Source organism: Phalacrocorax carbo, chromosome 5 (genome assembly GCF_963921805.1).
Source record: "Phalacrocorax carbo chromosome 5, bPhaCar2.1, whole genome shotgun sequence".
Taxonomy (NCBI): domain Eukaryota; kingdom Metazoa; phylum Chordata; class Aves; order Suliformes; family Phalacrocoracidae; genus Phalacrocorax; species Phalacrocorax carbo.
The window spans coordinates 1,961,341-1,975,060 of NC_087517.1; the positions used below are offsets into that span (position 1 = coordinate 1,961,341).

General features: G+C 49.9%; 1 protein-coding gene across 8 annotated transcripts in view; it reads right to left on the bottom strand.

Moving 5' to 3' along the window:
* Positions 1 to 2,107: 2,107 nt before the first annotated feature.
* FMNL2 (formin like 2) overlaps positions 2,108 to 13,720 on the bottom strand; it is a 152,689-nt gene continuing 141,076 nt past the window's right edge. For 4 of the 8 annotated variants that reach the window (XM_064450930.1, XM_064450936.1, XM_064450932.1 and 1 more), the window contains exons 18-26: positions 12,732 to 12,966; positions 11,985 to 12,053; positions 11,750 to 11,830; positions 11,307 to 11,436; positions 10,969 to 11,132; positions 10,597 to 10,698; positions 10,000 to 10,098; positions 8,965 to 9,088; positions 4,257 to 5,777 (exon numbers count right to left, since the gene is read on the bottom strand). In XM_064450930.1, the coding sequence (XP_064307000.1) occupies positions 5,662 to 5,777; positions 8,965 to 9,088; positions 10,000 to 10,098; positions 10,597 to 10,698; positions 10,969 to 11,132; positions 11,307 to 11,436; positions 11,750 to 11,830; positions 11,985 to 12,053; positions 12,732 to 12,966 (1,120 nt within the window). In that variant the 3' untranslated portion in view covers positions 4,257 to 5,661. The other 4 variants (XM_064450935.1, XM_064450933.1, XM_064450934.1 and 1 more) reach the window with 4 other exon arrangements.

A 13,720-nucleotide genomic window follows, 5' to 3' on the forward strand; every position in this document is an offset into this window, starting at 1 on the left:
TATTTCTAGTTTTGAATGCTCTGTAAATTATTTGTCTTCTGATTGTTGGATTTAAGCAACGTGTGCGCTCACAAAATCGTAGAGGACTGTACTTAGAGTTCAGGTTCCTTTCCAGCGCCTTTTTCCCTAACACATGCCAGCTGTTACTAGCGCAGAAATCCCCAAAAGGCCCAAATCCTACAGCGTATTTCCTTGCTACGGTCGTTACGTGATTCAGACCCAAGAATCCTACTTTAGATTAAAATCAGTCATTTAAAATACACCCAGCTGGGGGCAGCGGAGCCGTGGCCTGCGGCAGGACCCCGTGCCCTCCGTGGTGCTGTGACTCGGTACGTGCAGGCTGCTCAGCACCCCAACACTTAGGGAAAAAATAGCCGAGTTTGGTCAAACAGGACTTGTGGTAATTCTTTGTATCCGTGTTTTAATGTTGGAATCTGGGAAGTTTGATGGCTGTAGCTGTGGCACTTGGGGACATGGTTTAGGAGGCCTGGGGGCGTTGGGTTGGGGGTTGGATGTGATGATCCGAGAGGTCTTTTCCAACCTTAATGATTCCACGATTCTGAGCTGCAGAAGCGTCGGCAGCGGCGTTGATCCCGCTTGCTCCCCGGAGCGACGGCGCTCCCGGGCGGGGCAGGAGTTGGTGCTCCCGGCGCTATTTACAATCAGCCGAGACTGTAAATACGTATTTTGTGAACCGTGTAAATTCCCTAGATTTGTACTTTAACTTGGAAATGCCTCGCTAGCGGAGCGGCGGCAATGCCCACGTGGCAAACAGCCCGCGCCGTGGCTCGGAGACCGAGGGTAACCCCTCATCGCGCTGTGCGGGGTCTTACACCGGGGCGGGGGAGCGGGAGCGCGCTGAGCTAACCTAGACGCCGAGAGGCCACAGCGGGTTGCAAACGTGCTAGAACAGATGTACAGTAATTTGTTATTGCCCTGCGTTTGCCTAAGGAAACCGTGTTTCTAAGGAAATATTACTTTTAGAAGGTTTGCCTTTATTTTTCCATTAAAAATAAAACTGTAAATATAAATTATGGTAAAGGAGATTTATTTTTTTTTTGCTGGCTGAATTAGCTCTTGCATAAGAAATGCGCCTTAAAAGGAGCCGGCTTTCGAAATAATTCTGGCTCTGGCAAGGCTTTTAGTTTTTAGGGAAAGTCAGGCGCTTTTGCGGGGGGTGTGTGGGTTTTGGGTCCCCTCCCCGTGTCGCAGCCTCGCTGCGCCCTGTGGCTCTTGCAGGCACCGCTGCCTCTCCTGCTGCACCGCTGAGCCCGACCGCTGCAGTTGTGCCGTGAAACCGAGAGGGGTTTTAGCAACACCAGTTCTTTCTAAGGTCTAATGGCAGCCATCGCTGCGGAAGGTCGGGTGATGTGCTCGGGGCCGTGCCCGGCCCCAGCGCAGCTCAGGCCCGGTTGTGGCTGGGTAGGTCCGAGCCTGCCCGCCAGTCCCACGTGCCAGCTCACCCTATTTAGTTTGTTAAAACCTTCTAAAAATCAAATCTGAATTTTGCCTACAGTATGGAATTGCTCTCCTTAAGTTTAGGACTTAAATATTTGTACGTTTGGGGTTTTTTTGGTGCATTTATGGCAAGGTACACCCATCCTGCGCCAGCTACGGCAGCGCGTGCCGGCTGCAGGGGCGGTGAGCGGGGTTTGCCCCGTGGCCCAGCGCGGCGCGACCGGCTGCTGTGGATCACCTGAGGTCTCGTTTTGGCATCGATACGGCGCGTTAATCGCTGGTAGGGGCGGTCAGGGATTGACCAGCGGGAACCCACTGCAAAGGCGGCCTCTACCTTCCTTTGTTCCCTTCCCAAAACCCCAAAGACCTGCACTTTGGAGCAGGAAAAGGATATAAAAGTTTAAAAAAACACGGGAAAAAAAGCAGCAGGGTCCATTTCCAGTCACTGGGCAACTGGCTGCACAAGAACAAGCAGCGATTGGATTTAAAAAAAGAACTAAACCAAAAGAACCCACCCCCAAACCCAGGAGCACGCGGCCTTTCTCACCGCTGCTGCCGCAAGCCCCAGGTGGTCACCTGCACAATACCAGCGCTTGTGGGGAAAACCCATAAAAATGACCCCAAAAAACCCCACCCCTGTGGATTGCTGTCTAGTAGTGTAAATAGTTTATTTGATCTTATGCCAGGAACAGACCAGGAAAGTAACATGAACTGCTTTTATAAAACACTTCTAATATTGCTAAGAAGCAGGTCTATTACTAGAAAAATATTAAAGAGAACATGCCAGCGTCGTCGTCTAGTTGCATCAGAATTTGTGCCTTCAATTAAAAAAATACCTTTGAGCTTAAGAATGTGAGCTCTAGCGCTTTTAACTGTTTGCCTAACAATTTATTAAATTAATTAATTGTCAAATTTTCTTATGCAGATTAAAAAAAAAACCCCAACCAACCTCTTCCATCGCTGTCAGTGACGGAGGAGGCGCTGTGGCATGTTCTCTTTAGCATGTCAAGTACACGTCGCTGTAAATGCAAGAAGGTGGCAGTTTTTAAAGTAAACTTCCCGTAAATAGGTAAGCAGAGGTCAACGTGGTAACCTTGAGCCCCCAACTGTCCATTTAGTTAAATATAAAAACAAAAACTATAAGTTAAAATAACATTCAGATTGTATAGCACAGGCTGATGCATTTTTTTTTTTTTAAACAATATTTACAATATTACCCAGAGGCTAAAGTGGGAATAAGAGAGAAGTGTAAAAACCATAAAAAACTGCACCAATTTTGTAGCAAAATATCTGTACATTTAAAAACAGATTATCATATAACTACACATGATCCAAGAAAACCAAAACAACAAACAAACAAAAAAGGGACCTTCACCAGTGGTTCACATAAGCACAATATAAAAGAAAAAAGAAATTCAGTGGTTAAATACTATACAATAAATTTTACAATTAACATATTGATGCAATGAGACCAGGAAAGGGAAGCTGTAAGCGAAAAAATGTATCTCTGAAAGGACAAATTTCTCTCCAGTCCAGTTCTTCGCTTCTGAGAAGACGGCGTACCCTGGCGGCACGCGTTCGGCTTCACCTCGCTGCTCGGGGCACCGCTGCGGAGTGGCAGCGGGGGCGCGTAACGCCGCTGAAGTCAGGCTCCGCTCCCTTATTTTAAGCTTTTAAAAGGAACGTACGGCCGATAACCTACCGGGATTTTATAGGCTGGGCTTCCCGTCGCCGACCAGCTGCCCCTCAGCAGGGAATCTGGACTGGGTTGTTGGAGCTGGGCATGAATCCTAGGGAGCAGGGCACAGGACGCTTCTCTGCGCGAGTAACTGACCCGCAACGCTCCCCGGACTCCTAATACTGATTACTGAGATGTTAATACCTTAGTGCTAATTAATAAATACGCTGTTATTTCAAAAGCTGCCTCTAGCTGAAGGACACAGCCATGCCTTAGCCACCCTTCTCGCGCCGCGCGCTCGCCGTGCGGCCGCGCCCCGGCACGTCGCGCGCTGCAGCCGCCGCAACCTCCAGGTGAAGACGCGCCTCGGTTTGCCGCACGCCTCGGGAGCGCCGACGTGCGTGGTGGGAAAAGGTACGGGTCTCCTCTTGGAATTATTTCCATGTTACAGATAGAAAGCCCTTAAATGTCTCTCTTTTTAAAACAAACAAACAAACAAAACAACCAAACCCAAAAGCCAGTAAGTGCAGCTGAAGCCAAGGTTAACCCCTCGGCGGACAGCACAGGAATGCATTTAAAAGCAGAGCACGTCCAAGCATTACCTGTTTACAACCAGTCGGGATGCAGGTCAGGTCCGCAGGAGACCAGTCACTAAATTTTTATATCGTCAAACCAAACTAAACACCCCCAAAAAAAAACAAGACGTATTTTTTACATTTTGGTTAAACACACTGAATAATGTATTGGTGTAAAAATATACCCAATCAAATCAAGTCCTATTGCTTTGATTAATTTGAGCAGGTACTTCAATTTTAGGCACTTGTTAGCTACGGTCGAGTGGAGAGCTCATCGCGGACGTTCCTATGCGTTTTCTAGGTCTTTGAGCCCTTCAGAAGGTAAATTTTACTGTTCCCAAGGCTGTAAATGAGTGGCAGAACATAGAGATCACACGGACAAGGTATCATTCGAGCACCCCCTTTCCTTGACACCTGCAGGTCTCCAGCTCACATGGTTATTTCAGCACCGTTTGCAGAGCGCAAGTTCTGATCATCAAAGCGCCGCCGGACGCTTCTCCTCACCGCGTCGGCCCGTCGGTACGGCTGGTTTCTAAGATCTGCGGAGAGGAAAGCGGCGTTCGTCAACAGGCACGGCTTGCCCACGTGCACGCACGCACGCACACACGCACGCACACACACGCGCACACACGCAGTCTAGACAAGGAAAAGTCCTGCTGGAAGCCAATCAAAGCAGCTTGTGTAGGAACAGAAGGGACTTCAACCCAACGAGAGCAGAAGTGAGCAAATACTGACGTGCCCTTTTGCTACGCACCCAAGCAGCAGGTAATACTGGTGAAATGCGCCGAAATGCTGGTGAAACTAAACGGAGTTACGGCGTCAGGTTAGCGTGACCGTCTCCCCGCCCACGGGCTGCTGGCGTTCATCGCTAACGGCAGGAAGGAAGGCAACGTCGACTGAGACCAGTCTGCTGGACGTACGCCTTGGTCCTTCAGGCAGCCTCTCGAACGCTAGCGTGAGCTGAAGGACTTGCCTAAAGCGGGACGAGGCTCCCTGGAGACGTGTGACCCGGGGTACAATGGTGCCAGTGTTTAGCAACACAAGGGTGGGTCTGTGCTCCCGATTTACCCATTTATTTAAAAGAGGGTGCCCTGAGAGGAAGCAGCTGGTACGCTGCAACCGGCCTGCGAAGCCCCAGCTGCCGTCCTGCCCCGCTGCTGCCGCCGCGTCCGGCTGCAGAGATGCTTCGGTAGGCGAAGGCAGCGGGGCGGCCAACCCCCTCCCTCCTCCTCCCCGCCGGCAGCAAAGCCCGGCCCGCCCCGCCGCTGCTGCTGGGGAGGTGAGAGCTCGCGGGGAAGAGGAGGGAATACTGAGCATGCAACGGATCAAACCGTGGAGGGAGCTGGAGATGGGCATGTGGATGAAAGCCTGCGTTACGTGTGCTGTTACATGCGTTACATGTGCTGTTACATGCGTTACATGTGCGGCTACGATTTAACGAGCACACTTGGTACCCCTGAAGACTAAGTCAAAATATTTCTCTCCTGGGAAACAAATTTGCAAGCCCTCCCCCAGATTTCCTGGCTGACTGACGCCTTGGTTTAAATACAGCTCCCCACCTTGTCGTTGCTTGTCCCAAAGCCCAGCAGAAGGCGCCTTTCCTTGAGGCTGCCCTCTCCCACCTCCGTGCTTTGAGCTGCCCGTTGTCCATCTCTCACGTCCCCTTTGGTGGCCGGAGCAGGACCGAGACGGGGGCAGCAGGATATCCAGGGAACTACAGGGTTGGAACAACCCAGGGCCAAGGCTGCCTGTCTCGGGCTAAACTTGGAAGAGAAAGGGCCAAACCGGAGAGAGTATGAAGACGGTCACCAGCCCGTGGCCTGTGGGTCCCCTGCACCACGGAGGGTGAAAATAAACGGTCTCAGTCTCCATTGGCCTTTAGGCTCTCACCAGTATTACTCTTAGCCACATCTACCAACAGGCTGCCTGGCATACAGAGAGAGGAGGAAGCTAAGTAAAAAGTGATGCTTGCCAGCTCTGTGTATCCTCCACCACCGGTGTGCTAGAAGAAATCCTTACCCTCGAGTGAACATTTGGAAATTTAGTGATATTATTCTTCTTTAGGGCTAAACAGAAAAAAAAAAAAACAAAACAAAACAAAACAAAAGACAAAATGATGGTTAAGTAAAAAAATGGGATGGAAAATGAAGAGCAAGTCAACTCAGCGTTCAAAACTCCCAGGCACGTTAGCCAACAGCGCAGGAGGGGGTAAGGCCGAGGCTAGGAGAGGAGGTTAGGCACGGAGAGGAAAGGACAGGAGGGCCGCCCTCGCCTCTCGCTAACCAAATTCCAAGCTGCTTTGAAGATTGGCTCCAGGAAGATAATACAGCAATTAACTCGAAAGAGCGAATAACCGTTGAGCTGATTACAGTTTGCGATTTTATTAGAAGCATTCGTAAAAATACATAGCGCAAAGGTGAAACACTGTTGTCTTCTTAAGCCGCTGGGTCCTTAATTCAAGACAACAGTGTTAACAGGCATGCTGGGTTAAACGCACCCTTCGTACACTTTACACCACACGATGTAAATTGCTCAGTTCCATGTCAAGCTGTTCAGCATCACAGTTTCTGCGGTTCTGGCAAATAACCGAGTGTTTCCCCAGCTCTGCTCCTCCCCTCTCCCCCCCGGTCACGCACCGCTGCCGCTGCCCAGCCCCAGCAGTGCACAAAGTCCAAGTGAATTGGAATCGGTTAGTGCTCAGTAAGCACCTCTGCTTGTATTTAGATAACGTTGGCATGGAACTGAAGAAAAAAGTTAAACATGGATGTGACCGAATGAGAAAAGCTTTTATGCCGTTCGTTTTATCCCGATTCTCACATGCAGACCAACATGCAGGCGCTGGTTAAAAAGTCTGAACCAAAACGCCCCCCGCAGAGGACGTACGGTATCACGGACAGCCCTTCCGAGCCACCAAGCAAACCCCGAGAAAGTCCCGCTTAGTGCATGCAGCCTGCGGTTTCCCCTTGGCATCCAGCCGGCGTAGTACGTGCATTTTACATAGGCGGCCTGGCGTACGGAGAAAGGTCTGTAGGCCAGGAGAGGTGACATAGAAAAGCCAAGTGAACTGTCACTTTTTGACTGCATTTGATCTCCTCAGTCTCGTGAACTGTAGGAAACCCGCACCAAATCTACCGTGACTTCCAGCACTTGCTGTTCTATGTATGGCATTTGTCGTGAGGGCGAGGGATGCCTTTGGAACGCAAGGATGGCCAAAAGCATCAAGCGCAAAGTCGATGGGATGGAAGAAAAAGTTACTGAAACACAAGAACATGCAACAGAGGTGACATAAATACAACTTCAGGCGGACGCTGGACATTACTACACACTCAACATTCCTGGCTGAGATCCGTACAAATGGAGAAGTGTCAAAAAATCTACAGCAACCTTTCTTTTTTCTAAGAGCATCAGATGTGAAAGAGGAATAGTTTAGTAATGGAATTCCTCAGTGAGAACAGGTTCGCAGAAAAACCGAGAGCCCCGCTTGGCGGTTCGAGCGGTAAAGGGCACAGTCTTCAGCACTGCATGGGAATAACAGCCAAACAGACAAACAGAGCTGTGAGAAGCGGATCTATCGCATTAGTACAGTGTTAGTGCTCGGTTACGGACACCCAGGGACAGTCTCACGTGTTCCAACCAGCTAAGGTCTAACCGCCCTGCACCTCGGTAGGCTTTGGCAACAAGGCAGGTGTAAGGCTTTGCGCGTTTCTTATATGACATCGTTTTTCAGCTGTTTTGAGAGACTATTGCTAAATGTGCTCCCAAAAAGGCTGTGGTGTTAGACAGTGCTCCGCCCCGGATCAGCAGAGCTCCCCTGTGCACCTCGTGAGGCCCCAACCAATTTAAAACGATACTTTTGATCATTTCTGTACCATTGACAGAGATCTCATGGGCCGTATTCAAGCGATCTCGGGTCCCCCTTGGCTTTCTGTGCCTAACCTTTCTTATCAGGTGGCTTGGGGCCCTCAGAGGCACCCCCAGAATGGGAAATACTAGGCACAAGTCCGTAGGACACGTTTAGTTTGAGGCTGGCACTCCCTCCACTGGGCTGCCTTTTGCATGTGGATGGTCTTCTGCCACACAATCTGTTTCTCCCACAGAGCAGGAGAACCACTTTACCAATTAAACAAGCTTCCAGGAGTCTGAGGGAGTTTTAGAAGCGGTAACAGATTAGATATTCTAGCGACTCTGCCCTTTAAATAAAGAATATTATCTTAGGAAGCTATTAATCAAGGTTAAAAAGAGCCGTGAAAGCTTCAAGCATTTCAGCCCTGTCATCTAGTTGGGCAAAAATTCCCTGGTTTTTCTTAGTGAGTGGTAAAACAGCTCTCCTCCCCTCCTGCAGGAAAAACTCATGTGAAAAACATTCAGGAGCAGTAGCCAAGGAAATCCTGCCCAAAGACCTTTTACTGAGCTTCTGTGCAATGCAAACAAACTCAAGTAAAGCGATCGAAGCGTTAAAATCGTGTTCCTTTCACACCACGGGTGAAGAAGGTGCGATAAATTGAAGTACTGCAACCAGAGCAGCTGTATAGATTAAAAATGATTTGACTCCTGAGCAAAACGCAGTTTAGAGGGCAGCTTCTTTCATCAGCAAATCTTTGCAGCGAAGCCCTGACTGTCTCTGGCTACGACAGCGGGCTCTGCCCCTCTCGCTCCAGCCCTCGGCTGGGATCAGTGCAGCCTTTGCCTACCAAACTGGGAAGCAGTGAAACCAGAAGCAGTTTCGGGTCATAAATCATTCCGGTTTGCCTAAATGATTTGCTGTAACCGTGCAATAATGTGGTGCAATTACAGTTAGTACATTTTAATGAAAATGTAGGCTCTTAATAACATTAAACACCCGTCATTCATTCCATTTACGGGGAAAAAAGGTTTCTGGGAAAGATCTGCACGGCATGCATATCCCCACCGGAGCATCTGCTGAGATGAGGCACTGAACTGGCTATTCTACAGATCAGAGACCGAGTACGTCCCCTCATGCTGAAAGAGAAGAACTGAGAAACAGAGCCCGTGCCCGAGGCCCGCGCCCGCGGCGCTGGCAGCGGACACGTAGAGGCAGGTTACTGGGGGTTGTTACATACCATTAGCAAAGGTTTCTATACTTGGTTCACGTCATATAAACAACGTCCTAAGCTGTGCTCGAGTAACGCTTCTTTAGTAAGCTCACGAAGCACTTCCAATAGTTACTAGGCGGATGCACATTTTTTTCCTTTGTGAAAGGGCCTCTCAGATTACGGAACAAAAGGTGCTTACCTGTTATAATATCTTCGATAGCACCATCCTTCCCTTCGTACACATGCCTGTTATCCTTGACTTGCCGCCGCCGGAGCTCTGCGATCAGCTCCTGCTGCTGCCTCTTTGTTTTATGTGAAGGAGACTGAAAGCAAAGAAAAGACGACTTGCAGGGACTGACCTCCAGCTCCCCTGCTTCCCTTTTCCCGACCGTGAAACACTGGGTGATCCCAGCGGTAGCAATCAGCACGCGGTAGCTGCCAGCTCTCTGCCCAGTTTTGCAGGACTGGGAAAACACCCGTGTGCGGTGAGCTCACGTCCCATGGCGAGGACGGGCAGAGGCACGAGTTAACCTGGCTGCCACGCTGCTTTTCGTCCTTACATGTGTAATCTACTTCCAAGCCTTCTCATCACTTGGAACTGCATCTCCAAGCTCTAACCTCCAAAAAGCATTAGGGGAACGAGGAAAACAGGCTCTCCTTCTGAGGGAAAAAGCTTGGCTGCGATTAAAGATCCCAACACAGCTGTGGGAGGCAGCACCAGCTGACAAAGTGGCTCTTGTAGAGCCATGGGAAACTTCCTCTAGCAAATCTGAAGTGTTACCCCAGGAAAAAAAACACGTCAGGAAAATTCCTGTAAAATGGTAACGCAGGGCTCGGTCCTGCCGCCGTGCTCTGACAGGGCAGGACCTGGGGACGATCGTTCTTTGTCCCTGGAAGTGACGGGAGGCTCTGCTCGCTGGACACCACTGAGGTTTTAACCGATACATGGCCAGAGCAGAACAAAGATTAGCTAATGGCAGTGTGGACGAGATGACTTTCTGTCGCTCCAGTTTTTCTTAATTTTGCAGGCTTCCGAGTAGCGGAACCACACACTGGTATTCTTTCAGTTTATTTTTGGTTCTCCTCCCGTAAGAAGAAAATTTCTAGCGACTCTATTTAGAGGCAACTATAAGTTGGACAACTGAAGTTCTCACACAGAGCTGAGGTTTCTGAACTACCAGGAAAAACACACGTACTTGATGGCTCCTGCCTGTGAGTCGTATCCGTTTCATACCTTTTGGTCCTGTTGCTCCATCAATGCTTCCTGCTCCATAAGTTTTTCCATTAAGGCCTGTTCCTGCTTTTTTCTCAACTCATTCTCTTCTTCTGCTTGCTATTTATCACAAAAAAAGCAGAGGTTATAGCTTCCAAGTGTGTAAGGGAGCCTGAATACTATGAATGAGTAACACTATCACTTGCTACCACGGGGCTTTCCAAGGAGGCAAGCTAACGTGTGGCAATTTAGCTGCCTTTGAACGCAGTCTGAAAAATCTGGGCTGGGAGAGACCTTCCTAGGTCGCACAAACCACCCTCTCCCAGTCCCAAAAGACGTGTACTCAAGGATAAAGGTGTAAGCCGCAGCCACCCAGACATTCAATATTTGAGGGTTCCTCCAGCATCTCAGACAGCCATGTTGTCTTTAAGCCCTGAAAATGACCCCAAAAAAACGACTTGTGCTGCCCCAGGCTGGCGTTGTCGTGCTGTTGGGGATGGCTCACATTGCATCAAAGCTGGAGCGAGCCACAAGCTGTTTTGCTGGGCGCCCCCAGCCACACAGGTACCAAACTGTGTTCAGAAGGACAGAAGAGAAGAGGAGGGTGCTCCTGTTTACCTTGTAGGCCTTCACAAACCGGACAAACACTGGGAAAAAGACCGAGGGGGGTGTCGTCTTGGGATTCTCCCCGAAGTACTTCACAGCATCATCAAAGGCATCCTGCAAAAAGCACAGATTCACTGCACTGCACCTATTTCAAGATAAACTCACCACCCATTACTGCAGTATTCAGTGTAAAGGGTCTAGATTTCCTCTGCATGTGAAACCCTTGGCTCAGCTGAGCACTTCTACATCTAGCACTTGCACTCAGGAGCAAATCCACTACGTTGCTGCACCTTCTCCTCCCTGCCGTGTATCTAAAAGCACATCCTTTGCAGTGACACTGCATCACTCGTACCCCCTCACTGAACCCCGAGAATAAAGAAATACCTGGGCTATTTTGGCATCATCCTGCAGTTTCTTTAGCTTCCCTTCGTTGTTCTGAATGAACTCCTTCAGCATCGTGTTGTGGTCATGCATGGTATACTCGCGCTTCGTCAGATCCAGGCCCCTCTGCAGCTCCTTCACGTCCAAGAGGACGTTTTCAAGAGACACTAGGAAATAAAACAAAAAGGCTGCATCACTCCTGCTCCACAGGCGCAGGAACCCCCGGCATGAACAACGCCCCTCCGAGAAGTGTCCCCTCAGCCCGTGTACGGTGCGCCATGAGGTCCCCCGGACAGCAAGCGTGCCACCACCGCCGGCCAGGCACGGGAGGGTGACGGTACCTGCAGCTGCCTTCTCCACGTAATGAAGTTCGTTGTAAAAGAGGGACACGTGCTGGTACTTCTCCTTGACCACATTAGAAATATAGTGCAGCAGGGTCTGCTTTCGGTCTGTCGACTTTGTTTCTAGGAGCTGGGGAGAGAAGGCAGAGAGATTGCTGGGTGGAGGTGCAGCAGGCTCCGAGCAACGCGACCCAACCGCTGCTCGCCTCTCCCTGGTGTTTCTCCATCTGATAAGGACGGCTGTAAAAGCCCATTGAAGTGTTTAGCAGGTGGTTTTCAAGCTGTGGTCACCTGCAGAGCCTCTGAAGACACGTGCCTTCTCCTAAGCAGTCCCCCAAAACAACGATAAGCAAAGCACCAACCGAGTCCTCCCAGCAGCCACTCGCCTTGTACATGAAATGCATGCCCAGATGGTCCCCACAGGGCACCTCTGGTTTACCTACCAGGTCTAAACTCTGTAGCTTAAATCCATACACAGCTCCTCGTTTACTGCTGTTCATGTAGTTTCCAAGAGCCAAGATTATCTGTCAGGGTGAAACAGAGCAGAGCGTGGATTTTCAGGACAAACGCAAGGCACTTGAGGGTTGGTGTGTCAGCAGCCAGGTACAGTTTCAGTATATGTAAGGGGATGCACCGATGAGTGATGGAGCTATTGAATGTATTTAAAACCAGACCTACCTCCAGTATTTTCTTAAGCTTTTGGGATGACTTTATTGAGACAGATGCAGCTATTATTGCGTGAAGTTGCTGCAGGTAAACACAGGAAAAGCTTTCGTTAATTCATGTCCAACCCAAGAGCAAAATTAAAATCTAAACACTCACATTCTATAAAAAACCCTCTTGCTCTTCATCCATACCCTGGGCCCTAGCATGACTGTTATCCTGCCCTGACACATCAGGATTTCAAACAATTCATTTGCACTGCGGATCTACCACGCTCAGATGTGGTGGGGTATAAGTGTATTTACATTTCAATCCTTACCACGGTGACAGATGCATCAGGCTGAGTGGGACACACTTCAAAGAGCCCACAGACCAGCACTGATAATAACTTTCCCTGACAATATGAACAACTAGATTTTCATTTAAACCAGTTTTAAACTCCTACAGGGTAAAGAAATAGGACAGTATGGAGCGGTCTAGGGTACAAACAGCACCTGGGATGTCAGAGTCGCTGACGTACGAAAATACAGCTCGAAAACCACTTTTTCACTTGTGTAGTAGTTTCTTGTTCTGTCTCCGTGAGAACTGATAATGACTCCACAACACTCAAACCATCTCTCTGTCTTAGAAAAATTAAAATCTCTGTAACCTTCACCGACTGGCACACACCTTCACATGACTGCAATGCTGCCCTGAACCCCTGGGAAGCCCTGATCCCCCGATGCATCCCCCAGGCCTCCCCGGGGGTTGTCCCTCACTCACTGGGGTCAGCATCTGGATGCTTTCTGCAAAGTTGCCTATAAACGCCATGATGGTCATCTTCTGCATCAGCCTCTCGATCTTGCTGAACTGCATCATGAACCGGTCTTCGTCGGAGAGGTTCTCGATGGGTTTCCTCTCCCGCTCGTAGAGCCGCAGCACTTTCACTTCGTTCTCGGTGGGCAGGAACCGCATGAGGCATTCAACAAAATCCACCGGCAACGTTTTCAGGTCGAACCTGCATGATAACGAACCAGAAGAAGCGGTGTTACCACAAGGCTCTACGCAAGGCTTTACGGAAAGTAAAAGGAGCGAGAAAGCTGCCCGAGGCAGCTCTGCCTCCTCCGCTGCTCAGCTACACCTGAGCCCGAGTCAGTAAAGCAGTGAGAAACTATATGGAAGCTGTGAGTTACTCCTGCTCGTGCTGTCCTGGCTGGAGCGGGGGGCACTGTCCTGCAGGTGAGGCTCTCTGCACCCTGCACCCCTGAACAAGGTCACTGTGCTGATGTGAGTGGTGCTGCTGGGTACCTTGTTTCTGTTTTCAAAGACGTGGTCACTCCCCCCACCTCTCCATGGCCACACGTCATTTCTATCAGAGAAGATACACGGGGAAGAGCAAATAGCAGCTTGCTTTAATTGGGCCAGGGCCCTGCAAACCCCAGCTGCTGAACCTGCCTCAGTCTGCAGCAGGTTTGGGTCACCCTCCTCACCAGCCCAAAGGTAACACCTGTGCATCCAAATTTCACAGCTATTCCTTAACGGAGAAATGGCAGATGTTTGCCACGGCCACAAGTACTAAGTGCTTCTGAATGGACTCAGGCTCAGCCCCAAGGAGCAGGTACACCTGCGCTCCGTCCCCGGCAGCTGCTGGAGCCGGCACGCGAGGGTCCGCACCAGCAAAACCCTTCCAGTGCACTTGGGCTAGTCTCATGCTTTATGGAGCAAACTGAAATAGTTGCCTCTTCCTGATACTCTGGCGTTTGAGTGTTCGT